This window comes from Cetorhinus maximus, unplaced genomic scaffold (genome assembly GCF_964194155.1).
Source record: "Cetorhinus maximus unplaced genomic scaffold, sCetMax3.hap1.1 HAP1_SCAFFOLD_1655, whole genome shotgun sequence".
Classification (NCBI taxonomy): domain Eukaryota; kingdom Metazoa; phylum Chordata; class Chondrichthyes; order Lamniformes; family Cetorhinidae; genus Cetorhinus; species Cetorhinus maximus.
Genome location: NW_027597595.1, coordinates 28,312 through 55,371, shown reverse-complemented (window position 1 = coordinate 55,371; position 27,060 = coordinate 28,312). Strand labels below are relative to the sequence as shown.

General features: G+C 52.5%; 1 protein-coding gene across 1 annotated transcript; it reads left to right on the top strand.

The window, feature by feature from the left end:
* Nucleotides 1-879: 879 nt before the first annotated feature.
* LOC144676513 (RNA binding protein fox-1 homolog 3-like) lies at nt 880-26,514 on the top strand (the record flags this gene model as incomplete). The annotated part of the gene is made up of 9 exons (XM_078536912.1): nt 880-1,032; nt 3,612-3,665; nt 7,280-7,372; nt 8,324-8,384; nt 13,592-13,645; nt 15,737-15,875; nt 20,812-20,851; nt 24,308-24,369; nt 26,436-26,514. Coding segments are annotated over exons 1-9 (735 nt in total), but the record flags the coding sequence as incomplete, so codon positions are not given.
* Between the last annotated feature and the right edge of the window lie 546 nt (nt 26,515-27,060).

Here is a 27,060-nt window from a genome sequence, read left to right as displayed (position 1 = left end):
GGTGTACCTACACCACAGGGACAAAATCCTGGAACTCCCTCCCTAACAGCACTGTGGGTGTACCTACACCACAGGAACAAAACCCTGGAACTCCCTCCCTAACAGCGCTGTGGGTGTACCTACACCACAGGGACAAAATCCTGGAACTCCCTCCCTAACAGCACTGTGGGTGTACCTACACCACAGGGACTGGTTCAAGAAGGCAGCTCACCACCACCTTCTCAAGGGGGCAATGAGGGATGGGCAATAAATGGTGGGCCCGGCCAGCGGCGCCCATACACCCCGTGAGCGAGGGTTCCTGATCTACCTGGTGGCGCAGAGGGCAAGAGGCCCTTCCCCAAGCTGGAGACTCTGGAGATCAGGAGGTAAGAGTTGGTTGACAGTTGGTTGACCCCTCGCTGCGGCCTGTTGGGCGCTGAACGCGGGTATACGCTAAGGGTAGCTCTGGCCGCGAACCTCTTGGGCTATATCAGGACCTGAAAGCGGGCGTGAGGAATATTTCTTTGCTTGTGACACCTGCCCCGGCAACGTGGCTAAAGGAGGGAGAGACGGGAAGTCTGGGCCTGACTTGCGAGATGCTCTCCGGGGCCTAATGACTTGGGGAGAGGGGGGACGGTTGTGGGGGGGGAGGAGGAGGAGGGGGGTCTCCCAGGTTCGAGCGAGTTCGGCCTTGACCAAGAGGCGTCCGTGAGGTGAGTGGAAGACCCTCCGCTCCGCCCGAGGGGGGTCTTTTTTCCCCTCACCGCCACCCCCCCCGCCTTTTCCCGCCTACCCGGGTAGCAGCGCGGGACTACCCAAGGCCACCGCCTCTCCGTCTGAACCTGTCTCTGTTTTTTTTTAACCCCACCCTTTGCCCCCAACCTTGGCCCCCGCCACCCCATGCAGCAGCCCGAGGAAGGGGGAAAGTCGGACGGGTCCCACCTCCAGCAGCAGTCCCCGGACCCCGAGGGGAACAAGGCGGAACCCAAGAGGCTGCATGTCTCAAACATCCCCTTCCGCTTCCGTGATCCGGACCTCCGCCAGATGTTCGGGGTGAGTCTGCGGGGTGATTGGGGGTGGGGGGGAGGTGGGGGGGATTGGGGGAGGGGGTACCCGAGCCGGGGGAGCGGGTCCTGCGTCCTGAGATAGGGTTCAATGTCCCTACAGAGAGAGAGAGAGACAGAGAGGAAGGGAGAGGGAGGGTACAGGGGCTAGGAGGAGAGGGGTGAATTCCCCAGAGCGTCTCCAGGGTGAGGGTTTTTTTTCCTTTCTTCCCCCCCACCCCCACCACCACGATATTCGAGGATGAGTTAGGCGGCTTTTCAATGCACAAAGGCAGGCGGGGGTAGACGGGGAAAGCAGGAGGTAAGGCCTCCGGACTGGGACCAGCCGTCTCCATAGTGCGGCTACCAGAGCAGATCAGGGGCTGGGGACCCTGCGGCGAGTTACTGGCTCCCATGGCTCTTGACCCCCTAACATGGAAATTAGGATCAGGCACCACACACAAGTGTCAGGCAATGACCATCTCCGGCAAGAGAGGATCCAACCATCGCCCCCTTGACGTTCAATGGCATTACCATCACTGAATCCCCCACTATCAACATCCTGGGGGTTACCATTGACCAGAAACTGAACTGGGACCAGCCATATAAATACTGTGGCCACAAGAGCAGGTCAGAGGCTGGGAATCCTGCGGAGAGTCACTCACCTCCTGACTTCCCCCAAAGCCTGTCCACCATCTACAAGGCACAAGTCAGGAGTGTGATGGGATACTCCCCACTTGCCTGGATGAGTGCAGCTCCCACAACACTCAAGAAGCTCGACACTATCCAGGACAAAGCAGCCCCGCTTGATCGGCACCACATCCACAAACATTCACTCCCTCCACCACCGACGCACAGTAGCAGCAGTGTGTGTACCATCTACAAGATGCACTGCAGCAACTCACCAAGGCTCCTTCCACAGCACCTTCCAAACCCACGAGCACTACCATCTAGAAGGCCAAGGGCAGCAGACACATGGGAACACCACCACCTGGAAGTTCCCCTCCAAGCAACTCACCATCCTGACTTGGAAATATATCAGCCGTTCCTTCATTGTCGCTGGGTCAAAATTCTGGAACTCCCTCCCTAACAGCACTGTGGGTGTACCTACACCACAGGGACACAATTCTGGAACTCCCTCCCTAACAGCACTGTGGGTGTACCTACACCACAGGGACACAATCCTGGAACTCCCTCCCTAACAGCACTGTGGGTGTACCTACACCACAGAGACAAAATCCTGGTACTACCTCCCTAACAGCGCTGTGGGTGTACCCACAACACAGGGACAAAATCCTGGAACTCCCTCCCTAACAGCACTGTGGGTGTCCCTACACCACAGGGACAAAATCCTGGAACTCCCTCCCTAACACTGCTGTGGGTGTACCTACAACACCGTGGTTCAAGAGGGCAGCTCACCACCGCCTTCCCAAGGGGCAAATAGGGATGGGCAATAAACGCTGGGCCCAGCCAGTGACGCCCACATCCCGTGAGTGAATAAAACAGAAGGAGGAGGCCATTTGGCTCCTTCATTCTGCTCCACCATTTGATCAGTTCATAGCTGATCTGGCTGTGACCTCCACTCTGCTGTCTTGTGCCCTCCAAACACCTTCGACTCTCTTGTCGATCAAAAATCGGCCTAACTCAGCCTTGTGTGTGTTCAGTGAGCACTCCAGCCTCCACTGCTCCCTGGGGAACACAACTCACGACCCTCGGAGAAGAGGTTCCTTCTCATCTCCGTCTTCACCGGGAAGACCCCTTATCCTGAAACATCCTAAACTCCCTCAACCGAGGTTGGGGGGGGAGAAACATCATCTCCGCATCCACCCTGTCAAGGCCCCACCTCCCCTCAGGATCTGATGCGTTCCGATAAGATCGCCACTCATGGGCCCAACCTGCCTAGATTTCTCTCATAAGGCAACCCCTTCATCCCAGGAATCGGCACGATTGAACCTTCTCTGGACTGCTCACAATGCCAAGTCTACCTCTCCCTCCGTAAGGAGACCAGGTCCGCACACCGTGCTCCAGGTCCGGTCTCACAAATGCCCTGTGGAGCTGTGGCCAAGATATCCCTACTTTTATACCCCTTCTCCCGCTTTGCAATAAAGCCTACATGTCCCATTTGGCTCCCTTTTCACTTGCTGCACCAGTATACTAACGTTTGGTGGTACACGCACCAGGGTGTGTACAAGGGGAATGGCTGTTGCCAAAAGGGGGGTAGAGGGTAGCCAAGTGGTGATGTCGCCGGGCTAGCGATGCAGAGGCCCAGGTTCACATCTCACCACGGCGCCTTGGCAGAACTTCAAATTCCACCACTAGTCATAAAGACACATCGGCCGCCCCTTCTCTGGCCTGGCCTACACATGACTCCGGATCCACAGCCTTACACGTGACTGCAGGCCCCGCGCCAACGCGGGCGACTCTTAGCTGCCCTCTGGTGCGTCTCTGCCAGCCCCTCGAGGGTAGTTAGGGAGGGAGGGTGGGAAACAAATTCTGGGCCTTGCCAGTGAAGCCCACACCCCCATCAACCAACAGAGGAAGAATAAGAAAGCGGTTGCCTGTTCTAAACTCCGTTTCTGTCTCTCGTAGCAATTTGGGAAAATCCTGGATGTGGAAATTATCTTCAACGAGCGAGGCTCCAAGGTGGGTGTCACTTTACTCAATGTTTTCCCCCATCCTCCTGCCCCCTCGCTCAAACTTCCTTTTGTTCTCTTCCTTCCTCTCTTCTTTACCTCATACCCTCATCCCGGCATCCCATCCCCCCTTCACCCTCCCACCCTCTCTCCCTCCTCCCTACCCTCATGTCGTTGCGGCCACCTCTCTCCCTCCCTCTGTCCCTCTGTGCCCACCGTAATGATTGAGCCAATGGATTGTCTTCAAGTTCCACTTCACCACCCACTGTTAACTATCGGCTCTGCCTTTATGATTGGCCATCGGGCCCTGTTTAATAATTGACCATAACTTAATATTGATTTGTTATGGCCGACGCCGTTGCTAAAGCTGAGCTTTTAAAAAAAATCCCAGAGGGAAAACTTTAAACAACTGTCATAACCTATAATTTTTAAGTGTTGCATTTGGGATGCGACTCTAAATTCAGGAATCAGACTACCAGTTCTCGAGAGGTTTTACATTAAGGTAAATGAAACATTTGATTAATTTACACAGGTTAAAATATATATACACATGGATACAAATTGCTGCTAGCATTACTTTTAACTAATTCCCAAACGAATCTAAACACTAAACATTAAGGCAATAGCAACATAGACTTAACCAGACACCAGGCAAAACGTTTTCACCTTACGAATTCAAAATGAGGCTCTGTTCACTTTGGTTCCTGTGGAGCCTGTTGGAGGCTTACAGCTGCCTTTTGATCTCACATTGCCTCTGCGCAGCACACCCAAAAACTACTGAAATTATACCTACCACCCCCATTGAATGCTAATTCTCATTGTATCAACAACCTCTGAACTAAACCTCTCTAACAATAAAGCCCCTTTCATAAAACCATAGAGCCATAGAACACTACAGCACAGAAAGCAGGCCATTCGGCCCTTCTAGTCTGTGCCGAAATATTATTCCGCTAGTCCCATCGACCTGCACCCAGTCCATAACCCTCCAGACCTCTCCCATCCATGTATCTATCCGATTGATTCTTAAAACTTAAGAGTGAGCCCGCATTTACCACGTCAGATGTTAGCTCGTTCCGGACTCCCGCCACTCTCTGAGTGAAGAAGTTCCCCCTAATGTTCCCCCTAAACCTTTCCCCTTTCACCCTAAAGCCATGTCCTCTTGTGTTTATCTCTCCTAATCTAAGTGGAAAGAGCCTACTCGCATTTACTCTGTCTATACCCCTCACAATTTTGTAAACGCAGTAGCAATTGTATTAGTAATATCAACATATGGCTTGGTAGCTGCTAGATAGGCATCAGTTTTCACCCCACTTCTTGAATATTCTGTTGAAAATATGCAAATGCACACTACCTCTCTTACATCTCAAAACTAGTTCATACCAAAGCACCCAGACGAGCTGGCTGTAATCCAATTGAGACACACAAATAGACTAAACCTCTACTCTAAAAGAAAAATATTTTCCAATAATATTATCGACGTTCAGGTTGCTGGTACAAAACTTTGATCTTGTCGACAAGACGGACATGTGGCCGAGGCTTTTCATCTTGCACCCATCATGGTAAACACAAGGGTGCCGAATTTCGGATATCGCCACAATTTATAGTGGAAACCTTGTGGATGAGTTGCCAAGTGGACTCTGATTGGCCGAGGCGTTGCCATGGAGAAAGCGAAGGGAGGAACACGGGCTCCCCAAACCCTTGAGTGATTCAAAAGAAAGGCTCGAACTGATTCCTTGTTGTTGGCAGAGAATGGCTCCCTGTGTGTGCGGCTTCTAGCAAGCATAAGCGCTCAACGGACGGCCTTCAGTTGGTGGTTAGTGTAGTTATCAGCGCACTCGGGATTGCTCAGCCAGTGCTGTCCAGTCACCAGATTCCCATCCCGCCGTCGACGTTTTGTTTTGGGCTTTGCGAACCGGGGGCTGGTGGAGTGCGGCCTGTCCGAGCTGAGGGAACAAGCTGTTTGATTCGGTCAGCTAATCGTTGGGTCGGGACTGAAACTCGGGCGCGGCGTTGCTCAGTCGTGTGGTAGGCAGAATGGGTTTTTTTAGGCTGACGGCCGCACCCTGTTAGTGGAAAATAGCACTCCGGTCGCCACTACATGGTGGCAGCGTTAAGTGGCTAGCTCAACCACCTGGACATGTCTTTCTTTTCAGTCATGTTCCATATCAATCATTGTAGTGAATAAAGTCCAGTTGAAAGACCGACAGTGGCATTGCTCCCCGTTCATTCCTTGTCACGTCGGGTTTAACGATCGACTATAACCCGGTAACTGCCGCCGAACAAGCTTAAACATCGATGGTGAAATGATACCAAGTCACCCTTATCATGCCCAACTGAACAATTAACTGTAACTCTGTTGAGTCAAAAACCAGTGACAAAGTAAAGAGCAGCCCCTTAAAGGGAAACAGCCTAATACCCGTTCTGCCTACCACGTGACTAGGATTTAGGAGCCTAGGGCCTTGGGGGGGATAGGAAATAGCAGCGGTGGGGGTAGGCCATTCGGCCCCTCGAACCTGCTGCTCTAACTCAGCGCCATTTTCCCCATATCCCTCGTTATCTCTAATACGTAGAAACCCGATCGATTTCTCTCTTGCACGTACTCAACCTCCACAGGCCCCTGGGGTAGAGACTTCCAAAAGATTCACCCCCCTTCCGAGTGGAGAGATTCCTCCTCATCCCAGCCCTAAGCGGCTTTTCCCCTTATTCTGAGACGGTGTTCCCCTGGTTCTAGAACCCCCTAACCCCCCATCACCCACCAACCCCCAAACCAGGGGGAACATCTTCCCTGCTTCTACCCTGTCGAGCCCTGGAAGAGTTTTGTATGCCTCAGTGAGACCCTTTGAAACTCTAGAGAGCATAGGCCCAATTTCCTCAATCCCCCCCCCCACCCAACAGGACAATCCCCACCCCCCCACCGTCCCAGGGAACCTTCCCTGCACTCCCTCGATGGCAAGTGTATCCTTCCTTAGGTAAGGAGACCAGAACCGTGCACAGACCTCCCCCGCCTCACCAAGGCTCTATATAAATGCAGCAAGACTGTGCAGTTTTGGCCTCCTTATCTGAGGAAGGATGTCCTTGCTATAGAGGGAGTGCAGCGAAGGTTTACCCGACTGATTCCTGGGATGGCGGGACTGACATATGAGGAGAGATTGAGTCGATATTCGCTGGAGTTCAGAAGAATGAGGGGGGATCTCATAGAAACCTATAAAATTCTAACAGGACTAGACAGGGTAGATGCAGGAAGGATGTTCCCGATGGTTGGGGGAGTCCAGAACCAGGGGTCACAGTCTGAGGATATGGGGTGGACCATTTAGGATTGAGATGAAGAGAAATTTCTTCACCAAGAGAGTGGTGAGCCTGTGGAATTCGTTACCACAGAAAGTAGTTGAGACCAAAACATTGTATGTTTTCAAGAAGGAGTTAGATATAGCTCTTGGGGCGAAAGGGGTCAAAGGATATGGGGAGAAAGCGGGAGCAGGCTGTTGAGTTGGATGATCAGCCATGATCGTAATGAATGGTGGAGCAGGCTCGAAGGGCCGAATGGCCTACTCCTGCTCCTAGTTTGTATGTTTCTATCCTTAACTCCTCTGGCCATCACTCCCTCTTTCCATTCCTGCTTTCCAGGGGTTTGGTTTCGTGACCTTTGAGAACAGCAGTGACGCCGATCGAGCCCGTGACAAGTTGAACGCGACCATCGTGGAAGGCCGGAAGATCGAGGTGCGTCCGCCCCGCCCTTGGCCGATCTTAGCGCCGGTGGCGTTCCCTTACAGTTTGCCCGGGGAGGTGGGGGGGGCGGAGGGGAGCTCCGAGCCGGCCCCGCTTAGTCCTCACTGCTCCCAACGCCGGCCCCCTCCAGACCTGGGGGAGGCCGAACGCGGACTGGGTGACCCACTTGGCGGAACACCTTCGGCCTGTCCGCAAGCATGACCCAGACCTCCCTGTCGCTTGGCCGTTTCAACACCCCCACCCTGCTCTCACACCCACATGCCCGTCCTTGGCCTGCTGCAATGTCCCAGTGAAGCCCAACGCCAACTGGAGGGGACAGCACCCCATCTCCCGACCGGGCACTTTTACAGCCTTCCCGGACTGAACATCGAGTCCAACAACTTCCGACCGCCAACTCTCTCCTCCATCCCCACCCCCCCTTTCTTTCACCACCCAACCCCCCCTCACAGAGGGACACTTAAGAGTTGGCTGTGGGGTCTGGAGTCATGTGTAGGCCTGACCAAAGAGCAGGAGGAGGCCATTCAGCCCCCCTCGAGCCTGCTACCCCATTTAATAAGATCGTGGCTGATCTGATCGTCACCTGAAATCTGCATCCCACCTCCCCCCCTCCGATAACCTATCACCCACCCTTGCTCACTGAGAATCTATCCACCTCTGCCTTGAAAGATATTCACAGGGTCTGCTCCCACTACCTTTGGAGGAAGAGAGCTCCAAAGGGACAACTGATTTCCTTCCCAAAAGGGCATGTGTTAAACAGTCGGGTGCTTTTTTTATGCTGGTGCCCAATTGAGGATGGTTTCATTGGGTTTTTGAACTCCAAATGCCACCTGACATGGCGGGATTCGAACCCAGGTCCACCGGAGTATTACCCTGGCTTTGCTAGCCCAGAGACAGTGCCGCTGTGCCAGTGCCTCTACTCAATGTTGCCCTCTTGTTCTTCAGGTCAACAACGCGACAGCGCGGGTTGTGACACCCAAGAAGATGCCAACGCCTTTTATCAATGGTAGGTGGGGGCACAATATATGGCGGAGGGTAAAGTCGGGAGTAAACGGAGTTAATAGGGAAGAGGCTGGTTCTATAAGGAATCTTCACTGCTCTGCAGGTGAACCAGGTAGTGAACCTTCCTGGCCGTTGAACGTTTGAGGACTCTGGGTCTACGCTCGATGGAGTTTAGAAGGATGAGGGGGAGGGGATCTGATTGAAACTTACAGAATACTGAAAGGCCTGGATAGAGTGGGACGTGGGGGAAGATGTTTCCATGAGTAGGAGAGACTAGGACCCGAGGGGCACAGCCTCAGAGTAAAGGGAAGACCTTTCAGAACAGAGATGAGGAGAAACTTCTTTAGCCAGAGAGTGGTGAATCTATGGAATTCATTGCCACAGAAGGCTGTGGAGGCCAGGTCACTGAGTGTATTTAAGACCGAGATAGATAGGTCCTTGATTGGGTAAGGGGATCAAAGGTTACGGGGAGAAGGCGGGAGAATGGGGTTGAGAAACTTATCATCCATGATTGAATGGCGGAGCAAACTCGATGGGCCGAATGGCCTAATTTCTGCTCCTATGTCTTATGGTCTTATGGTCTAACCAGAGGGTACAGATTCAAAACAATTGGCAAAAGGGGTAAATGTGATGTGAGGAAAAATTTGTCACCCAGAGGGTGGTTGGAGTCTGGAACAAACTTCTTGAGAGGGTGGTGAAGACAGGTTTGATCGAGGTATTCAACAGGGAATTGGATCGCTATCTGAAAAGAAAGAATGTGCAAGGTTACAGGGATAAGGCAGGGGAGTGGGACTAAGTGGAAAGCTCTTTCAGGGAACCAGTACAGACTCGATGGGCTGAATGGCCTCCTTCTGCACTGTAGAGAAAATTCTGTGATTGTGCTTCTCATCTCATTCCTTGTCCTCTCTGTGATTAGCTTCTAATTTCTGTTTTTTCTAATCTTCCATCTCCTTCCCTAAACGACATAATCCATAAAGTCACAAGAATTTTTTTCTAATTCATCGTTGGCCGGGCCCAGCATTTATTGCCCCATCCCTAATTGCCCCCCTTGAGAAGGTGGTGGTGAGCTGCCCTCTTGAACCGCTGCAGTTCCACTGTGGTGCAGGTACACCCACAGTGCTGTTAGGGAGGGAGTTCCAGGATTTTGTCCGTGTGGTGTAGGTACACCCACAGTGCTGTTAGGGAGGGAGTTCCAGGATTTTGTCCCTGTGGTGTGGGTACACCCACAGCGCTGTTAGGGAGGGAGTTCCAGGATTTTGTCCCTGTGGTGTAGGTACACCCACAGTGCTGTTAGGGAGAGAGTTCCAAGATTTTGTCCCTGTGGTGTAGGTCCACCCACAGTGCTGTTAGGGAGGGAGTTGCAGGATTTTGTCCATGTGGTGTAGGTACACCCACAGTGCTGTTAAGGAGGGAGTTCCAGGATTTTGTCCCTGTGGTGTAGGTACACCCACAGTGCTGTTAGGGAGGGAGTTCCAGGATTTTGTCCCTGTAGTGTAGGTACACCCACAGTGCAGTTAGGGTGGGAGTTCCAGGATTTTGTCCCTGTGGTGTAGGCACACCCACAGTGCTGTTAGGGAGGGAATTCCAGGATTTTGTCCCTGTGGTGTAGGTACACCCACAGTGCTGTTAGGGAGGAATTCCAGGATTTTGACCCAGCAACAGTGAAGGAACGGCTGATACATTTCCAAGTCAGGATGGTGAGAGACTTGGAGGGGAACTTCCAGGTGGTGGTGTTCCCATCTATCTGCTGCCCTTGTCCTTCTAGATGGTAGTGGTGGTGGGTTTGGAAGGTGCTGTCTAAGGATCCTTGGTGAATTCCTGCAGTGCATCTTGTAGATGGTACACACACTGCTGCTACTGTGCGTCGGTGGTGGAGGGAGTGAATGTTTATGGATGTGGTGCCGATCAAGTGGGGCTGCTTTGTCCTGGATGGTGTCGAGCTTCTTGAGTGTTGTGGGAGCTGCACTCATCCAGACAAGTGGGGAGTATCCCATCACACTCCTGACTTGTGCCTTGTAGATGGTGGACAGGCTTTGGGGAGTCAGGAGGTGAGTTACTCTCTGCAAGATTCCCAGCCTCTAACCTGCTCTTGTAGCCACAGTGTTTGTATGGCTGGTCCAGTTCAGTTCCTGGTCAATGGTAAAACTTTTTCCTCACATCCCCCCTAAACCTCCTGCCCCTCATTTTGAAATTGTGCCCCCTTGTGACCGACCCTTCAACTAAGGGGAACTGCTGCTCCCTATCCACCCTGTCCATGCCCCTTATGATCTTGTACACCTTGATCAGGTTGCCCCTCAGTCTTCTCTGCTCCAACGAAAACAGCCCAAGTCTATCCAACCTCTCTTCATAACTTAAATGTTTCATCCCAGGCAACATCCTGGTGAATCTCCTCTGCACCCCCTCCAGTGCAATCACATCCTTCCTATAATGTGGCGACCAGAACTGCACCCAGTACTCCAGCTGTGGCCTCACCGAGGTTCTACACAACTCCAACATGACCTCCCTACTTTTGTAATCTATGCCTCGATTGATAAAGGCAAGTGTCCTTTTTCACCACCCCACTAACATGCCCCTCCGCCTTCAGAGATCTATGGACACAAACACGCCAAGGTCCCTTTGTTCCTCAGAACTTCCTAGCGCCATGGCTGTTCATTGAATACTTCCTTGTCAAATTACTCCTACACATCCCAGGAAGCCGTCTAGTGAATCTTCCTTGCACTCTCTCTCTCTCTCTCTCGGGCAAATAGGTCCTTCCTTAGGTAAAGAGACCAAAACTGTATACACTGCTACAGGAGTGCTCTCACCAGTGCCCTGTATAACTGTGTTAAGACATCCTAACTCTTAAACTCCAATCTCTTTGTAACAAAAGGCAGGCTTATACCATTTACATTCCTAATTGCTTGCTCTACATTCTGTGATTCAATGACAAGGACACCCAGATCCCTCGGTTTGCAAGCATTCCCCAGTCTGTCACCGCTGGAGTACTGGCTCAGAGCCCCAGGCTAATGCTTTGGGGAACAGGGGCTCAAACCCCAACACAGCAGCTGGTGGAGATTTAATTCAATTCATAAATCTGGAATGATAAAATTAGTCGCAGGTTGGTGACCACATAGCTATCGATGATTGTTGTTAAAAAAAACCCGTCTGGTTCACTTAATGTCCCTTTAGGGAAGGAAAATCTGCTGTCCTTACCTGGTCTGGCCTACGTGACTCCAGACCCACAGCGATGCGGTTGATTCTCGACAACCTTAGCAAGCCGCTCGAGCCTTCTCAAGGGGCAGTTAGGGACGGGCAACAAATGCTGGCCTCGCCAGCGATGCCCACACCCGGTGTAAGAATGAAGAATAGTGTGAACGGGTAGTTTGCATCGGCCTTCACTGTAGAGGACACACAGTGACATCCCGGAAATAGGCGTAAATCAGGAAGCGGAAGGGCTGGAGGAACTCAAGAAAATTACAATCGCCAGGGGAGTGGTACTGAGTAAATTGTTCGGGCTGTGGCCAGTTCTGGATGGGCTTCATCCTATGTGGCTGGCGAGATAGCTGATGCGTTGGTTTTGATTTTCCAAAACTCCCTGGATTCAGGGATGGTTCCGTCCGATTGGAAAATAGCGAATGCAATTCCTTTATTCAAAAGGGTGAGGGAGACAGAAAGCAGGAAACTAGAGGCCGGTTTGCCTAACATCTGTCATAGGGAAAACGTTAGAAGCTGTTATTAAAGCCTTGGTGGGCGCTTAGAAAGATTCAAGGCAACCAGGCAGAGTCAACATGGTTTCGTGAAAGAGAAATCACGTTTCACCAATTTGTTGGAGCTCTTTGAAGAAGTGAAATGTGGTGTGGATCAAGGGGAATCAGTGGATGTGCTGTACTTAGATTTCCAGAAGGCCTTTGATAAAGTGCCACCAAAGGTTATGTCAGAAAATAAAAGCTCCTGGTATGGGGGTGGGGTGGCATGGATATTGACATGGATAGAAGGTTGGTTAGCTAACAGGAAACAGCGAGTAGGCATAAATGGGTCGTTTTCTGGTTGGCAAGATGTGATTGGGGGGCCTCAACTCACAAAAACGACTTGGATGAAGGGACTGAAGGAATAGTTGCTAAATTTGCTGATGCTACAAAGAGGTAAGTCGGATAGTAAGATGTGAAGAGGACATAAGGGGGCTACAAAAAGTTATAGATAGGTTAAGTGAGTGGGCAAAGATGTGGCAAATGGAGTGTAATGGGGGAAAATGTGAAATGGTCCATTTTGGGAGGAAGAGTTTAAAAAGCATGTTATCCAAGTGGCGAGAGATTGAAGAGCTCTGAGTGGCAGAGGGATCTAGGTGTCCTAGTCCATGAGTTGCAAAAGGTTAGTATGCAGGTACAGCAAGTCATTAGGAATGCTAATAGAATGTTATTGTTTATTCTGAGGGGGATTGAATACAAAAGCAGGGAGGTTATACTTCAGTTGTACAGGGCACTTGTGGGACCACATCTGGAGTATTGCGTACACTATTGGTCTCATTATTTAAGGGAGGATGTAAATGCATTAGAAGCAGTTCAGAGAAGGTTTACCAGATTAATACCAGGGATGGGCGGGCTGTTTTATGAGGGGAGGTCGGACAGGTTAGACTCGTATCCGCTGGAGTTTAGAAGAGTAAGAGGCGACTTGATTGAAACCTTTACGATCCTGAGGGGTCTTGGACAGGCTGGGTGTGGAGAGGATGTTTCCCCTCGTGGGAGAATCTAGAACTAGGGGGTCACTGTTTAAAAATAAGGGGGTCGCTCATTTAAAACAGAGATGAGGAGAATTACTTTTCTCTCTCAGAGGGTGGTGAGTCTTTGGAACTCTCTTCCTCAAAAGGAAGCAGAGCCTTGGACTAATTCTAAAGCAGAATTAAATAGACTCTTAAGACCATAAGACATAGGAGCAGAAATTAGGCCATTCGGCCCATCGAGTCTGCTCCTCTCGGTAAGCAAGGGGGTGAAAGTTTATCGGGGATAGGCGGGAATGCGGGGCTGAGGTTGAGCCATGATCTGGTTGAGCGGGGCAGCAGGCTCGAGGGGCCGAATGTCCTGCCTAATTCGTGTGAAAGTGGCTCACCATCGCCTCCTTCAGGGGACGGGTGATTAAAGGCGGTCTTCGAAGCTAAAGCCTCTCGCTCCTCGTTCCAACCTCCTTGTTTTCTCTCCACTGGCCCCTGCCCTGACTTCCTCCTTCCCTGTCCCGCAGCCTGGAAGCTCAACCCGGTGATGGGAGCCGTCTACCCTCCGGAGCTCTACACAGGTAAGAAGGGCGAGAAAAACAACGGGCGTCTCTCTTTCCCTGCGGTGCCTTTCGGTCAGGTCAGGGTGCCCCCCCCTCCCCCCCCCACGTGTCCTAGCCCAGGGAGCGCCGCTCCCGAGCGCGGCTGCTGTCGTGGCGCTGGACGGCCGTGCGGTCGGTCGGTTGGTTGGCGCACAGCGCGATCCCACGACGCGCCAATGAGCGCAGGTCGTTCCCGAGCGCAATTCAGGGACGTGGGCAATGAAAGTCATCGGCGTTACCGACGTTGCACTGAACCTTAGAAATTTTGCATTCGGTCTCACCAGTATTCCTCCTCCCACCTCCAGCTCATTTCACCCTGTTAGGGGGTGGGGGCGGGAGGCTTAGTGGTATTGTCATTGCCCGAGCATTTCAGAGACCTAGGGTAATCCTCTGGGGACCTGGGTTCAAATCCCAACGCATGGCGGATGAGTGAGTCCAATTCTAGAATCAAATGGTATCGATTGTCATTAAAGCCCCATCTGGTTCACTAAAGCCCCTCTAGGGAAGGAATTCTGCTCTCCTTACCTGGCCTGGTCTACACGTGACTCCAGGCCCACAGTGATGCCCACATCCCACGTACAAATAAATAATTAAAAAAAAACATTCTATTCCGTGTGTTTATCCAGCCTCCCCTTGAATGTATCTCCTCAACCACTCCTTGAGGTAGAGAGTTCTGCATTCTCGGGTGTAAGAGCTGTTGATTGACAGGAATGCCTATGAGGCCACCAGGATATTGGGGGGGAGAACTCTCCCCTCTTGGCCGCGGAATCTTTCATGTCCACTTGAGAGAAGGATGGGCCTCCCATCGGCTGAATGTTGCATCCAGAAGTCTGCACCTCCAACAGTGCAGCACTCCCTCAGTACTGAAACTTGCATCCGACTTGGGACACAATTGCGTTTGTGGAAACTCCTGAACCAGCATCAAAATCCTCCCAGATCACATCCTCACAGGGTCTTAAAGCCAACGGAAGCTCCCATTATCTTGGTCCGGTGCACTGGAATTCCCAAGCCTTGATAGGGAGCAGCCAATCTCATAGGGATCTGCAGCGCACTGGGATTCTCCAAGCCTTGGTGTTCCCAGGGATGCTGATGTTCCCATGGCTGTTGGGACTTCCGGGGCTGTTGGGATTCCCAAGAAGTGCTGGCAATTCCGGGGACGTTAGGATTCCCAGGAATGTTGGGGTTCCAGAGGCTGTTGGGATTCCCAGGAATGTTGCTTTTCACAGGGATGCTGGGGTTCCCAGGGATGCTGGGATTCCTAGCAATGCTGCTTTTACCAGGAATGTTGGGATTCCCAGGGACATTGGGGTTCCCAGGGATGTTGGGATTTCCAGGGATGTTGGGGTTCCCAGGGATGTTGGGATTTCCAGGGATGTTGGGGTGCCCAGGGATGTTGGGATTTCCAGGGATGTTGGGGTGCCCAGGGATGTTGGGATATCCAGGGATGTTGGGGTTCCCAGGGATGTTGGGGTTCCCAGGGATGTTGGGGTTCCTAGGGATGTTGGGGTTCCCAGGGATGTTGGGATTTCCAGGGATGCTGGGATTCCCAGGGATGTTGGGATTCCCAGGAATGTTGCTTTTCCCAGGGATGTTGGGATTCCCAGGAATGTTGGGATTCCCAGGAATGCTGCTTTTCCCAGGGATGTTGGGATTCCCAGGGATGTTGGGGTTCCCAGGGATGCTGGGATTCCCAGGGATGTTGGGATTTCCAGGGATGCTGGGATTCCCAGGAATGTTGGGATTTCCAGGGATGCTGGGATTCCCAGGAATGTTAGGATTTCCAGGGATGTTGGGATTTCCAGGGCCGCTGGTATTCCTGAGGCTGTTGGGATTCCCAGGGACGTTGCTTTTCCCAGGGACTTAGGGATTCCCAGGAAACGTCGGCATTCCCAGGGCTGTTGAGATTTCTCAGACCCCGTCAGGATTTCCCAGATCTGTTGGGACTCTCATTGCACTCGGGACCCCTCAGTGCTGTTCGGCTTGAAGGCATTGTCCCTGGGCTGGACTGACTCCTCTCTCTTTCTCTCTCTCTCTCTCTCTAACTCTCTCTCTCTCTCTCATCCCATTCAGTGGCTGGATTCCCGTACCCGGTGGCGGCTGCAGCTCCAGCCATGGCCTACAGGGGGAGCCACCTGCGAGGGCGCGGCCGGGCAGTGTACAACACCATCCGAGCGGTCACTGCCCCATCGCCCATGCCAGCCTATGGAGGGTAAGTCTGTTCCTCCCCTCCCATCTCCAGTGTGAACCCTGGATCGCTGGCCTTCGCAAGGAAGTTTCCAACCAGCCCACTACGCTTCACTTAAAACCTTTAGCACGTATAGATGGGGAACAGGAATGGGGAACGTGTCGATCGGAGGTCTCCCTATCCCAACCTCCAATATGTTCATTGAGCCCCCAGCCCCCGCCGCTCTCTGGGAGGGGGGGAAGAGAATTCCACCCATTCGTGACCCTCTCAGGGAAGAAATCGCTCCTCATCTCCGTCTTCAATGGGAGACCCCTTACTCTGAAACTGTGGCCCCCCTCCTCATTCTAGATTCTCCCCACAAGGGGGGGAAATATCCTCCCTGTCAAGCCCCCTCCCTCCTCCTTCAGACTCTGATATGTCTCAATAAGATCGCCCATCATTCTTCCCAACCCCAATGGGCACAGGCCCAACCTGCTCAAGCTCTTCCTCAGAAGACAAACCTCCTTCAACCCAGGAACCGGCCGAGTGAACCTTCCCTGAACTGCGTCCCTCTCCCAGCATTGTTTTCCCGATCAGATTACCCCCTTCTGAAAGTTCCTCTTCAATCTGCTTCCCCCACCCTTTCAGGCAGATACCACCCTTGCAATCATCTCAGTCCCAGGACATTGCTGGGACATTCCCCAGGGTTAGTATCCTAGACCCAACCATTTTCAGTTTCTTCATCAATGACCATCCTTCCATCATAAGGTCGGATGTGGGGATGTCCGGTGATGTTGGCATAATGTTTGGCACAATTTAGAACTCCTCAGATACTGAAAATGGTTGGGCCTGGGACACTACCCTAAGGAACTCTTGCAGCAATGTCCTGGGACTAAGATGATTGACCTCCAACAACCACAACCATCTTCCTCACATGCAGCAAGATGTGGACAACATTCAGGTTTTGCTGATAAGTGGCAAGTGACATTTGTGCCAGACTAGTGCCAGGCAATGACCATCTCCAACAAGAGACAGTCTAACCATAAACCTTCTAGATCTCAAGTTGCTGCCTGAAACCATTTCTCCCTCATGTCACCTCTGGTCCTTCTGCCAATTATCTTAAACCTGTGTCCCTCTCTGCACTGACCTTATCGCCCGTGGAAAGGGTTTCTCCTTATTTCATCTGAGTGCAACCCTTCCTGGATTTTGGGCGCCCCTATTTCATCTCCCTTTAACCTTCCCCCGACCCCCCGGAGGTCAGTCCCAGCTCCCCCAGTCTCTCCGCGTCTCTCAGGTCCCACGTCCCTGCACCCATTTGTGGGTAAATTGCCCCCACACCCTCTCCAAGGGCCTTGACTTCCTTCCTAATATTGGACAAGACTCTTCAGCCTGAGGCCTGAAGAGGGTGTGAGGAATGAGTTGATGAATCTCCGTGCTGACGTGCGCTGTAAAACAATTTCAAACACAGAGGACACCAACTGCTGTGTGTGTGTATGTGTGTGTGTGTGTGAATGTATGTGAGTATGAGTTTCTGTGAGTATCTGCATGTGTGCATGTGTCTGTGTGCATGTGTCTGTGTGTATGTGTCTGTGAGTGTGTGTCTGTGTGTGTACATGTGTGTGCATGTGTCTGTGTGTGTGTGTGTCTGTGTGTGCATGTGTCTGTGTGCATGTGTCTGTGTGTATCTGTCTGTGAGTGTGTGTCTGTGTGTGTACATGTGTGTGCATGTGTCTGTGTGTGTGTGTGTCTGTGTGTGCATGTGTCTGTGTGTATGTGTCTGTGAGTGTGTGTCTGTGTGTGTACATGTGTGTGCATGTGTCTGTGTGTGTGTGTGTCTGTGTGTGCATGTGTCTGTGTCTGCATGTGTCTGTGTGTATGTGTCTTTGAGTGTGTGTCTGTGTGTGTATGTGTGTGTGCATGTGTCTGTGTGTGTATGTGTCTGTGTCTGCATGTGTCTGTGTGTGTATGTGTCTGTGAGTGTGTGTGTGTGTCTGCATGTGTCTGTGTGTGTATGTGTCTGTGAGTGTGTGTGTGTGTGCATGTGTCTGTGTGTGTATGTGCCTGGTTGTGCATGTGTCTGTGTGTGTATGTGTCTGTGAGTGTTTGTGTGTCTGTCTGAGTGTCTGTATGTGTATGTGTCTGTGAGTGTGTGTGTGTCTGCCTGTCTGTGAGTGTCTCTGTGTGTATGTGTCTGTGTGTATATGTGCCTGTGAGTATGTGTGTGTCTGTCTGTGAGTGTCTGTATGTGTTTGTGTGTGTGTGTGTGGGTGTGTGTATGTGTGTGATTGTGTGTGTTTGAGTGTATGTGTGCGTGTGTGTGTATCTGTGTGTGTGCCTGTGTGTATGTATGCATGTGTATGTGTGTATGTGTGCGTGTGTGTGTGAGCGTGTGTGTATGTGTGTGTGTGTGCCTGAGTGTGTGTATGTATGCATGTGTATGTGTGTACGTATGTGTGTATGTGTATGTGTGTGTCTGAGTGTGTGTATGTATGCATGTGTATGTGTGTATGTATGCGTGTGTGTGTGTGCGTGTGAGCGTGTGTGTCCAGCTTTCCCCTATAGTCTGTCTATATAATCCTGACGACTGTTGTTATCCCCTCAGTGTTTCCCACATTCCCAGATTTTCCCCTTGTTTACCTGGATTGGGGCCGCTCCAAGAACACTCAGGAACATTTTTTTTATTTATTCATGGGGTGTCACTGGCTGGGCCCAGTATTTATTGCCCATCCCATGTTGCCCCTTGAGAAGGTGGTGGTGAGCTGCCTTCTTGAGCCATTGAGGAGGGAGGGAGTTCCAGGGTTTTGACCCAGCGACAGTGAAGGAACGGTAATTTATTTCCAAGTCAGGGTGGTGAGTGGCTTGGAGGGGAACTTCCAGGTGATGGTGTTCCCATCTGTCTGCCAGCCTTGTCCTTCTAGATGATAGTGGTCGTGGGTTTGGAAGGTGCTGTCTAAGGAGACTTGGTGTGTTTCTGCAGTGCATCTTGCAGATGGTACACACACTGCTGCTACTGTGCGTCGGTGGTGGAGGGAGTGAATGTTGCTTTGTCCTGGATGGTGTCAAGCTTCTCGAGTGTTGTGGGAGCTGCACTCATCCAGGCAAGTGGAGAGTATTCCATCACACTCCTGACTTGTGCCTTGTAGGTGGTGGACAGGCTTTGGGGAGTCAGGAGGTGAGTTACTCTCCGCAGGATTCCCAGCCTCTGACCTGCTCTTGTAGCCACAGTATTAATATGGCTGGTCCCAGTTCAGTTTCTGGTCAATGGTAACCCCAAGGATGTTGATAATGGGTGATTCAGTGATGGTAATGCCATTGAACATCAAGGGGCGATGGTTGGATCGTCTCTTGTTGGAGCTGGTCATTGCCTGACACTTGTTTAGCACGAATGCTACTTGCCACTTGTCAGCCCAAGCATGGATATTGTCCAGGTCTTGCTGCATTTGAACATGCACTGCTTCAGTATCGGAGGAGTCGCGAATGGTGCTGAACATTGTGCAATCATCAGCGAACATCCCCACTTCTGACCTTATGATGGAAGGAAGGTCATTGATGAAGCAGCTGAAGATGGTTGGGCCGAGGACACTAACCCTGAGGAACTCCTGCAGTGATGTCCTGGAGCTGAGATGACTGACCTCCAACAACCACAACCCTGGTTCCCATTGACTCCAGTTTTTCTAGTGCTCCTTGATGCCACACTTGGTCAAATGCAGCCTTGATGTCAAGGGCAGTCACTCTTGACACTGTCCAGGACAAAGCAGCCCCGCTTGATCGGCACCCCATCCACAAACATTCACTCCCTCCACCACCGACGCACAGTAGCAGCAGTGTGTATACCATCTACAAGATGCACTGCAGCAACTCACCAAGGCTCCTTCCACAGCATCTTCCAAACCCATGACCACTACCATCTAGAAGGACAAGGGCAGCAGACACATGGGGAACACCACCACCTGGAAGTTCCCCTCCAAGTCACTTACCATCCTGACTTGGAAATATATCGGACGTTCCTTCACTGTCGCTGGGTCAAAATCCTGGAACTCCCTCCCTAACAGCACTGTGGGTGTACCTACACCACAGGGACAAAATCCTGGAACTCCCTCCCTAACAGCACAGTGGGTGTACCTACACCACAGGGACAAAATCCTGGAACTCCCTCCCTAACAGCACAGTGGGTGTACCTACACCACACGGACAAAATCCTGGAACTGCCTCCCTAACAGCACTGTGGGTGTACCTACACCACAGGGACAAAATCCTGGAACTCCCTCCCTAACAGCGCTGTGGGTGTACCCACACCACAGGGAACTGCAGCGGCTCAAGAAGGCAGCTCACCCACCACCTTCTCAAGGGGCAGTTAGGGATGGGCAATAAATGCTGGGCCAGTGACACTCATGAAATATAACACTTGTTCTCGGTATGTCTGTTGCCTCTTTGTTTTTTGCCCCTGTCCCTTCACCGTTCCCTTGGCCCCTGGATGAACTCTTTTTGCCATTCACACTCTCCTGTCTTCCTCCCCATCACACACCTTCGTTTCACCCCAAGTCCCACCCACCCTCCTCTCTCGCAACCCGGTGCCACCCCGAATGTACGTGTCCCGGGTCTGGTGAGAGCCCACTGACCGGAAACGTTAGCTCTACCTCCCTCCCACCAGGCGCCGACAGACCTCCTGAGTCTCTCCGGCGTTTTCCCTGCTACCTGGCCCCATCGCCGACGCTCAGGACCCCTCCCTCCCATTCCCGGTGGCGGGGTCTGGTCTGGGAGGCTGACGGCGATCCCTTTCAGGGGGACAGGAACCCCGGGCCGTCTGGTGTTTTGAAGGAAAGCGACGGTGGGGAGAGGGAAGGGGAAGGGGAAGGGGAAGGTGGGGGTTAATGGGTGGAACACGGCGGGGTTGGGGGTGAGGATTGACCTGAATTGTGAGAGATGAATGCGGATGTACCTGTGTAACACTAACTGGACTTTCTGCTCTATTGGATTGTAGGGTCGTGTACCAGGATGGTTTATACGGACCAGATGTTTACGTAGGTATTCAACCATCAGGTGTAAATCGTGCGGAGAGTCACTGCACCCTTCACTGTTTTGTCATCACTTTCTCTCTCTCTCTCTCTCTCTCTAAATTATTCCTATGTCCCGCACTCGCCTCCCTTTCTCTCTTTTCCTCTCTCTCACCTTTTTCTTTCTCTCTCAATTTTCCCTTTCCCTCTCTCTCTCCCCCTATCTTTTTCTCTTCCCCCCTCTTTCTCCTTTCTTTCCCTTTCTCTCCTCTGCCTCTCTCTTGCAATTTTCCCTTTCCCTCTCTCTCTTTCTCCCCCTCTCTCCCTCTCTCTCTCCCTATCTTTTTCTCTTCCCCCTCTCTCTCCTCTCTTCCCCTTCTCTCTCTCAATTTTCCCTTTCCCTCTCTCTCTTTCTCCCACTCTCTCCCCTTTCTTTTTCTCTTCCCCCTCTCTCTCCTCTCTTCCCCCTCTCTCTCTCAATTTTCCCTTTCCCTCTCTCTCTTTCTCCCCCTCTCTCCCTCTCTCTCCCCCTATCTTTTTCTCTTCCCCCTCTCTCTCTCAATTTTCCCTTTCCTTCTCTCTCTTTATCCCCCTCTCTCCCTCTCTCTCCCCCTATCTTTTTCTCTTCCCCCTCTCTTTCTCAATTTTCCCCCCTCTCTCTCCTCACTTCCCCCTCTCTCTCAATTTTCCCTTTCCTTCTCTCTCTTTCTCCCCCCTCACCCCACTTCTCTCTCCCTGTCTATCTTTTTCTCTTCCCGCTCTCTCTCCTCTCTCTCTCTCAATTATCCCTTTCCCTCTCTCTCCCTTTCTCCATCCCCTCCCTCTGTCTTTTTACTCTCTCACTTTTTCTTTCTTTCGCTCCCTCTCTCTCACATTTTCCCTCCCCTATCTCACCTTTTTCTCTTTCCCACTCATCCCTCTCTTTCATTTTTCCCTCTCCCCCCCTCTCATCTCTCTTGCCCCTTCTCTCTCTCCCGGTCTTTCTCTCTCACACATCTTCTCTTTCCCCCTCTCTCTTTTTCCCTCTCTCTCTCTTTCTCTCTCTCTCTCACCTTTTCTCTTTCTCTCTATCTGACTCTCTTTCTCTCACTCTTCTCTCTCACTCACTCTGTCTCTCTCTCTCTCTGTCCCTCTCTCGCTTTTTCTCTAGGCATCTCCATGTCTTTCTAGTATCTCCCTCTCTTCCTTTCCCACATTCCCTCCCTCTCTGGCTTGTTTGACCTCTCATTCTCTCTGAAAATGAAGACCTTTTTGAGGTCAAAAATGCCTTTCTGCTTTTCATTCCCTATCTCTGTAACCTTATCCAGCCCCTACAACCCTCCCTACCTCTGTTACCTCCTCCAGCCCCTACAACCCTCCCTACCTCTGTTACCTCCTCCAGCCCCTACATCCCTCCCTCTCTCTGTAACCTCCTCCAGCCCCTACAACCCTCCCTACCTCTGTTACCTCCTCCAGCCCCTACATCCCTCCCTCTTTCTGTAACCTCCTCCAGCCCCTACAACCCTCCCTATCTCTGTAACCTCCTCCAGCCCCTACACCCCTCCCTATCTCTGTAACCTCCTCCAGCCCCTACACCCCTCCCTATCTCTGTAACCTCCTCCAGCCCCTACAACCCTCCCTATCTCTGTAACCTCCTCCAGTCCTTACAACCCTCCCTATCTCTGTAACCTCCTCCAGCCCCTACACCCCTCCCTATCTCTGTAAACTCCTCCAGCCCCTACACCCCTCCCTATCCCTGTAACCTCCTCCAGACCCTACACCCCTCCCAATCTCTGTAACCTCAACCAGCACCTACACCCCTCCCTATCTCTGTAACCTCCTCCAGCCCCTACAACCCTCCCTATCTCTGTAAACTCCTCCAGCCCCTACACCCCTCCCTATCTCTGTAACCTCCTCCAGCCCTTAAACCTTTCCCTATCTCTGTAACCTCCTCCAGCCCCTACACCCCTCCCTATCTCTGTAACCTCCTCCAGCCCCTACAACCCTCCCTATCTCTGTAACCCCCTCCAGCCCCCACAACCCTCCCTATCTCTGTAACCTCCTCCAGCCCCTACAACCCTCTCTATCTCTGTAACCTCCTCCAGCCCCCTACAATCCCTCCCTATCTCTGTTGTCATGGTGCCGGGGAGTTATCGAGGTCACAGCATCACAGAAGGAGGCCATTGGGCCCATCGAGCCCATGCTAGCTCCTTGCAATCAACCACCCAGCCTGTCCCATTCCTCCCGCCCCTCTCTCCCCTTGGGCCTGAGAGTCTACTTCCCTCGTCTGGACCCTCCGATTCCCTTTTAGAATCGCCCATCGCCTCGGCTTCCACCCCACCTCTTGAGGGGCAAGTTCCACCTCATTGACACTCGGTGAGTCGAAAGGAATTCCCCTCACATCCCCTACCCACCCCTGCAACGCTTGCCTCAAGACCTTAAGCTTGTGTTTCCACACCACCCACCCTCCCCCTCCCTCACACCCCATTCCTTGCACCATCGGCTAATTGCCTTGTCTACCCGACCCCAACCCCTCATCATCTTGTCCACCTCGATCGGAGACCTCACCCCTCCTCGATCTGCTTTGCCCCAAGCGGGGACAATCCCAGCCTCTCTGGCTGATCCCTGGCCGCTCCCGTTCCCTCAACCCTGGATCCATTCTGGTAAAAAATCTCCCTCCGCGCCCTCTCTCTCTCTCTCTCCAGGATGCCCTACGCCCTTTCCCCACGTGGGAAGAGGACCCAGAACTGGACACCAACTGGAGTTGGGGGCCTAACCAGAGAGGTTCATGGCCATTCGGCCTCCACCTCCCCTGCTTTTGCACCCAATGCCCCAAATTTACCAAGCCCAAGATCCCATGTGGTTGTTTTATTTTTTTCAAAATCCGTTCGCCGGGTCTGGGGGTCTCTGGCTAGGCCAGGCTTTTCGTGTCCATCCCTAACTGCCCCCTTCGAGGAGGTGGTGGGTGAGCTGCCTTCTTGACCCGCTGTAGTCCCTGTAGTGTAGGTACACCCACAGCGCTGTTAGGGAGGGAGTTCCAGGATTTTGTCCCTGTGGTGTAGGTACACCCACAGCGCTGTTAGGGAGGGAGTTCCAGGATTTTGTCCCTGTGGTGTAGGTACACCCACAGTGCTGTTAGGGAGGGAGTTCCAGGATTTTGTCCCCGTGGTGTAGGTATACCCACAGCGGTGTTAGGGAGGGAGTCCTGGGATTTTGACCCAGCAACGGTGAAGATAACTCTCTCAGTATGTACAGCCACCTTCACAGGTCGATGCCCACACTACCCTAGCCTCTCTGCCCCTCTTCGAACTCTGCCATGTACCCTATCTCCCTCTCTCTGCCCCTCCCCATATTTTCCTGTACCCCACCTTCGTCCTGAGCTACCTGCCTCTACTTCCGTTGCCTCATGTTTTCTTTCCCGCTCCGGTTACCCCCTGTTCCTCTCCCTCTTTCTCCTTTCCCCGCCTCTCGATGAGCTTCTTACCCTCTTTGCCTCTCTTTCAGGGGGCTTATGCCACATACCGAGTGGCCCAACCCGCTCCGGCCACCACGACCTACAGCGACGGGTGAGTCCTCCTCTGCCGGCCCTCTTGAACTCTCTCCGCGATTGCTCCCGATCTCACCCTCGACCTCGAGGCTCCTGGTTTCACCTTGACGGAGGCTGGGACTTCGGAGGAGGCCCATTCAGCACCCCCTCCGTCCTCCAAGGCTCCGTGGGCTGGAGAGGGAGACAGGTCGAAGATTCCCGCCTTGCACTCACCAGGACACTCGCAAGAAACAACAATTTATACCGCACGTGAAGAGAGTGCATTCTCCGTGACAGCGCCACCTGCCGACCTCTCTTCACGTGCAGTGGAAATAGTTGTTTGCCGCCTTATATGGGCATTCACGCGTGTGTCCTGATGAGTGCAAGGCCAGAAGCTCTGACGTGTCTCTTTTCCCAGAAACACTCAGGCCCTGTACTCTCAGCGGCCATGTTAATGTCTGGTCAATCGCATTGTTAAGCTTGACACGAACAGGTTACCGATTGTTCCTGAGCGTTTGGGCTGTGAGATTGAACAAGCCAATGATCTCCCTCAATTGGTGATGGTGGCCATGGTCGATATTCCAAGACTTTGTTAACTGGAGTTGAAATTCCGCCAGGTGGGGTTTGAACCAGTGTCCCCAGAGTCTCTCTCTCGGTCAGTCAGAGTCCACTTGCCAACCAGCCAGCCAGCACTCTCTTCCCGTGTGGTATAAATTGTTGTTTTTCCACTTATATTGGTATTCTTGCCAAGTGTCCTGAACAAAGAGAAACTCTGGGCCTCGCTCTCGGCTCCACCAACTGGCAGGGGTCCTGTCAATGCGCCGTTCAGTCAAAGTCATGGTTGACCTTCAGCCAGATACCAAGCCGCCCTGGTCCTTCACCACCCTCACCCGATAACACAAAGAGGGAAATCTCCACCATTTCACCCTTGGGCTTTTGAGTTGAGCTCTAAGACTTTTAAGGGTTGAGCGGTGGGTGGGGGTAGAGTTCCAGATTCCGTAAGTGCTTCCTGACATCACCCACCCCCCCCCTCCCAAAGGGCCTCTCGTTCGAGAATGTCACCTCCTAGAAGATTCCTCCCACCCCCCACCAACCAGAGGAATTCACTCCAGTCAACCTTAGCGAACCCTTCTAGTTTTTTCCTCCCTCCCTCCCTCCTTCCCTCCCTCCCTCTATTCTTTCATGGGGTCCGGACATCTCCAGCATTGGTTGCCCACCCCCCTAAATGCCACCTGAGTGGAGTGACTCGCTCGGCCATTTCAGAGAGGCAGTCAAGAGCCAGCCACATTGGTTTGCGGGCCAGGAGTGAGGATTGTGTCCCTGTTGTGTAGATACACCCACAGTGCTGTTAGGGAGGGAGTTCCAGGATTTTGACCCAGCGACAGTGAAGGAACGGCCGATATATTTCCAAGTCAGGATGGCGAGTGGCTTGGAGGGGAACTTCCAGGTGGTGGTGTTCCCATGCGTCTGCTGCCCTTGTCCTTCTAGATGGCAGTGGTCGTGGGTTTGGAAGGTGCTGTTGAAGGAGCCTCAGTGAATTCCTGCAGTGCATCTTGTAGATGGTACACACACTGCTGCTACTGTGCGTCGGTGGTGGAGGGAGTGAATGTTTGTGGATGGGGTGCCGATCAAGCGGGGGCTGTTTTGTCCTGGACGGTGTCGAGCTTCTCGAGTGTTGTGGGAGCTGCACTCATTCAGGCAAGTGGGGAGTATTCCAACACACTCCTGACTTGTGCCTTGTAGATGGTGGACAGGCTTTGTGGGGGGGAGTCAGGAGGGTGAGTGACTCTCCGCAGGATTCCCAGCCTCTGACCTGCTCTTGTAGCCACAGTATTTATATTATGGCTGGTCCCAGTTCAGTTTCTGGTCAATGGTAAACCCCCAGGATGTTGATTATTAATAGTGGAGATTATCCCGACACCCCCACTTGAGCTCAGGTTGATGCTGGGGGGTTGAACATTCACCAGAACGTGCATGGTTTGGACGACTGGGATGTTCCCTCTGATGGGCAATGTTGGATCCTAACCCTATTGGCTCGGAAGGTTGAATGTTGGTTTCAGGGTTGAAGGGGAGGTTGGTTCTAAACTGATTCCTTGCCTTTTACAGATATGGCCGTGTGTATACTACAGCTGACCCCTATCACCCTGCCCTGGGACCTGCCACCACGTATGGCGTTGGAACAGTGGTGAGTGCCATCTGCGCGAATTGGGGGCCTTACGGAAGGGCTCGAGGAACAGGAGCAGGCCCGAGGCCATTTGGCCCCTCCAGATTGTCCCTGCCATCCGATGCCATCTTGGGGCATTCCGGTCCTGGCTTAAACTCCCCTCCAGTCTCACGGGGACTGCAGCAGCCAGGAGGGTGGGTTCAAGAAGGCTTTTCGCACCAGAGGCAGGTCTCTCTGGTTCATGAGCTTTCCCACCCCCCGAATTTCACTGGGTAAAAGGAGAGTCTCTCCTCTCCCTGTCCACGCTGTATCTCTTGCCCCAAAGGCTTTCACCTGCGTCGTCGCCCTCTGCCTCTCGTCCCGGTAACCGTCAACTCATGTCAATGGCTGACCTTTGTCTGCCTGTTCGATATGAACCCCCCTCCCCCTCGGACACCTCCGTCAAACCCCACCCCCCACCCCCTCAGTCGCCTTTGTCCCAAGGCGTGTGAATGACCTCGGCTCCTCCAACCTAACCTCGAGGCTCCTGTGTTCTTTCACGGGATGTGGTTCTCGCTGGCTGGGGTC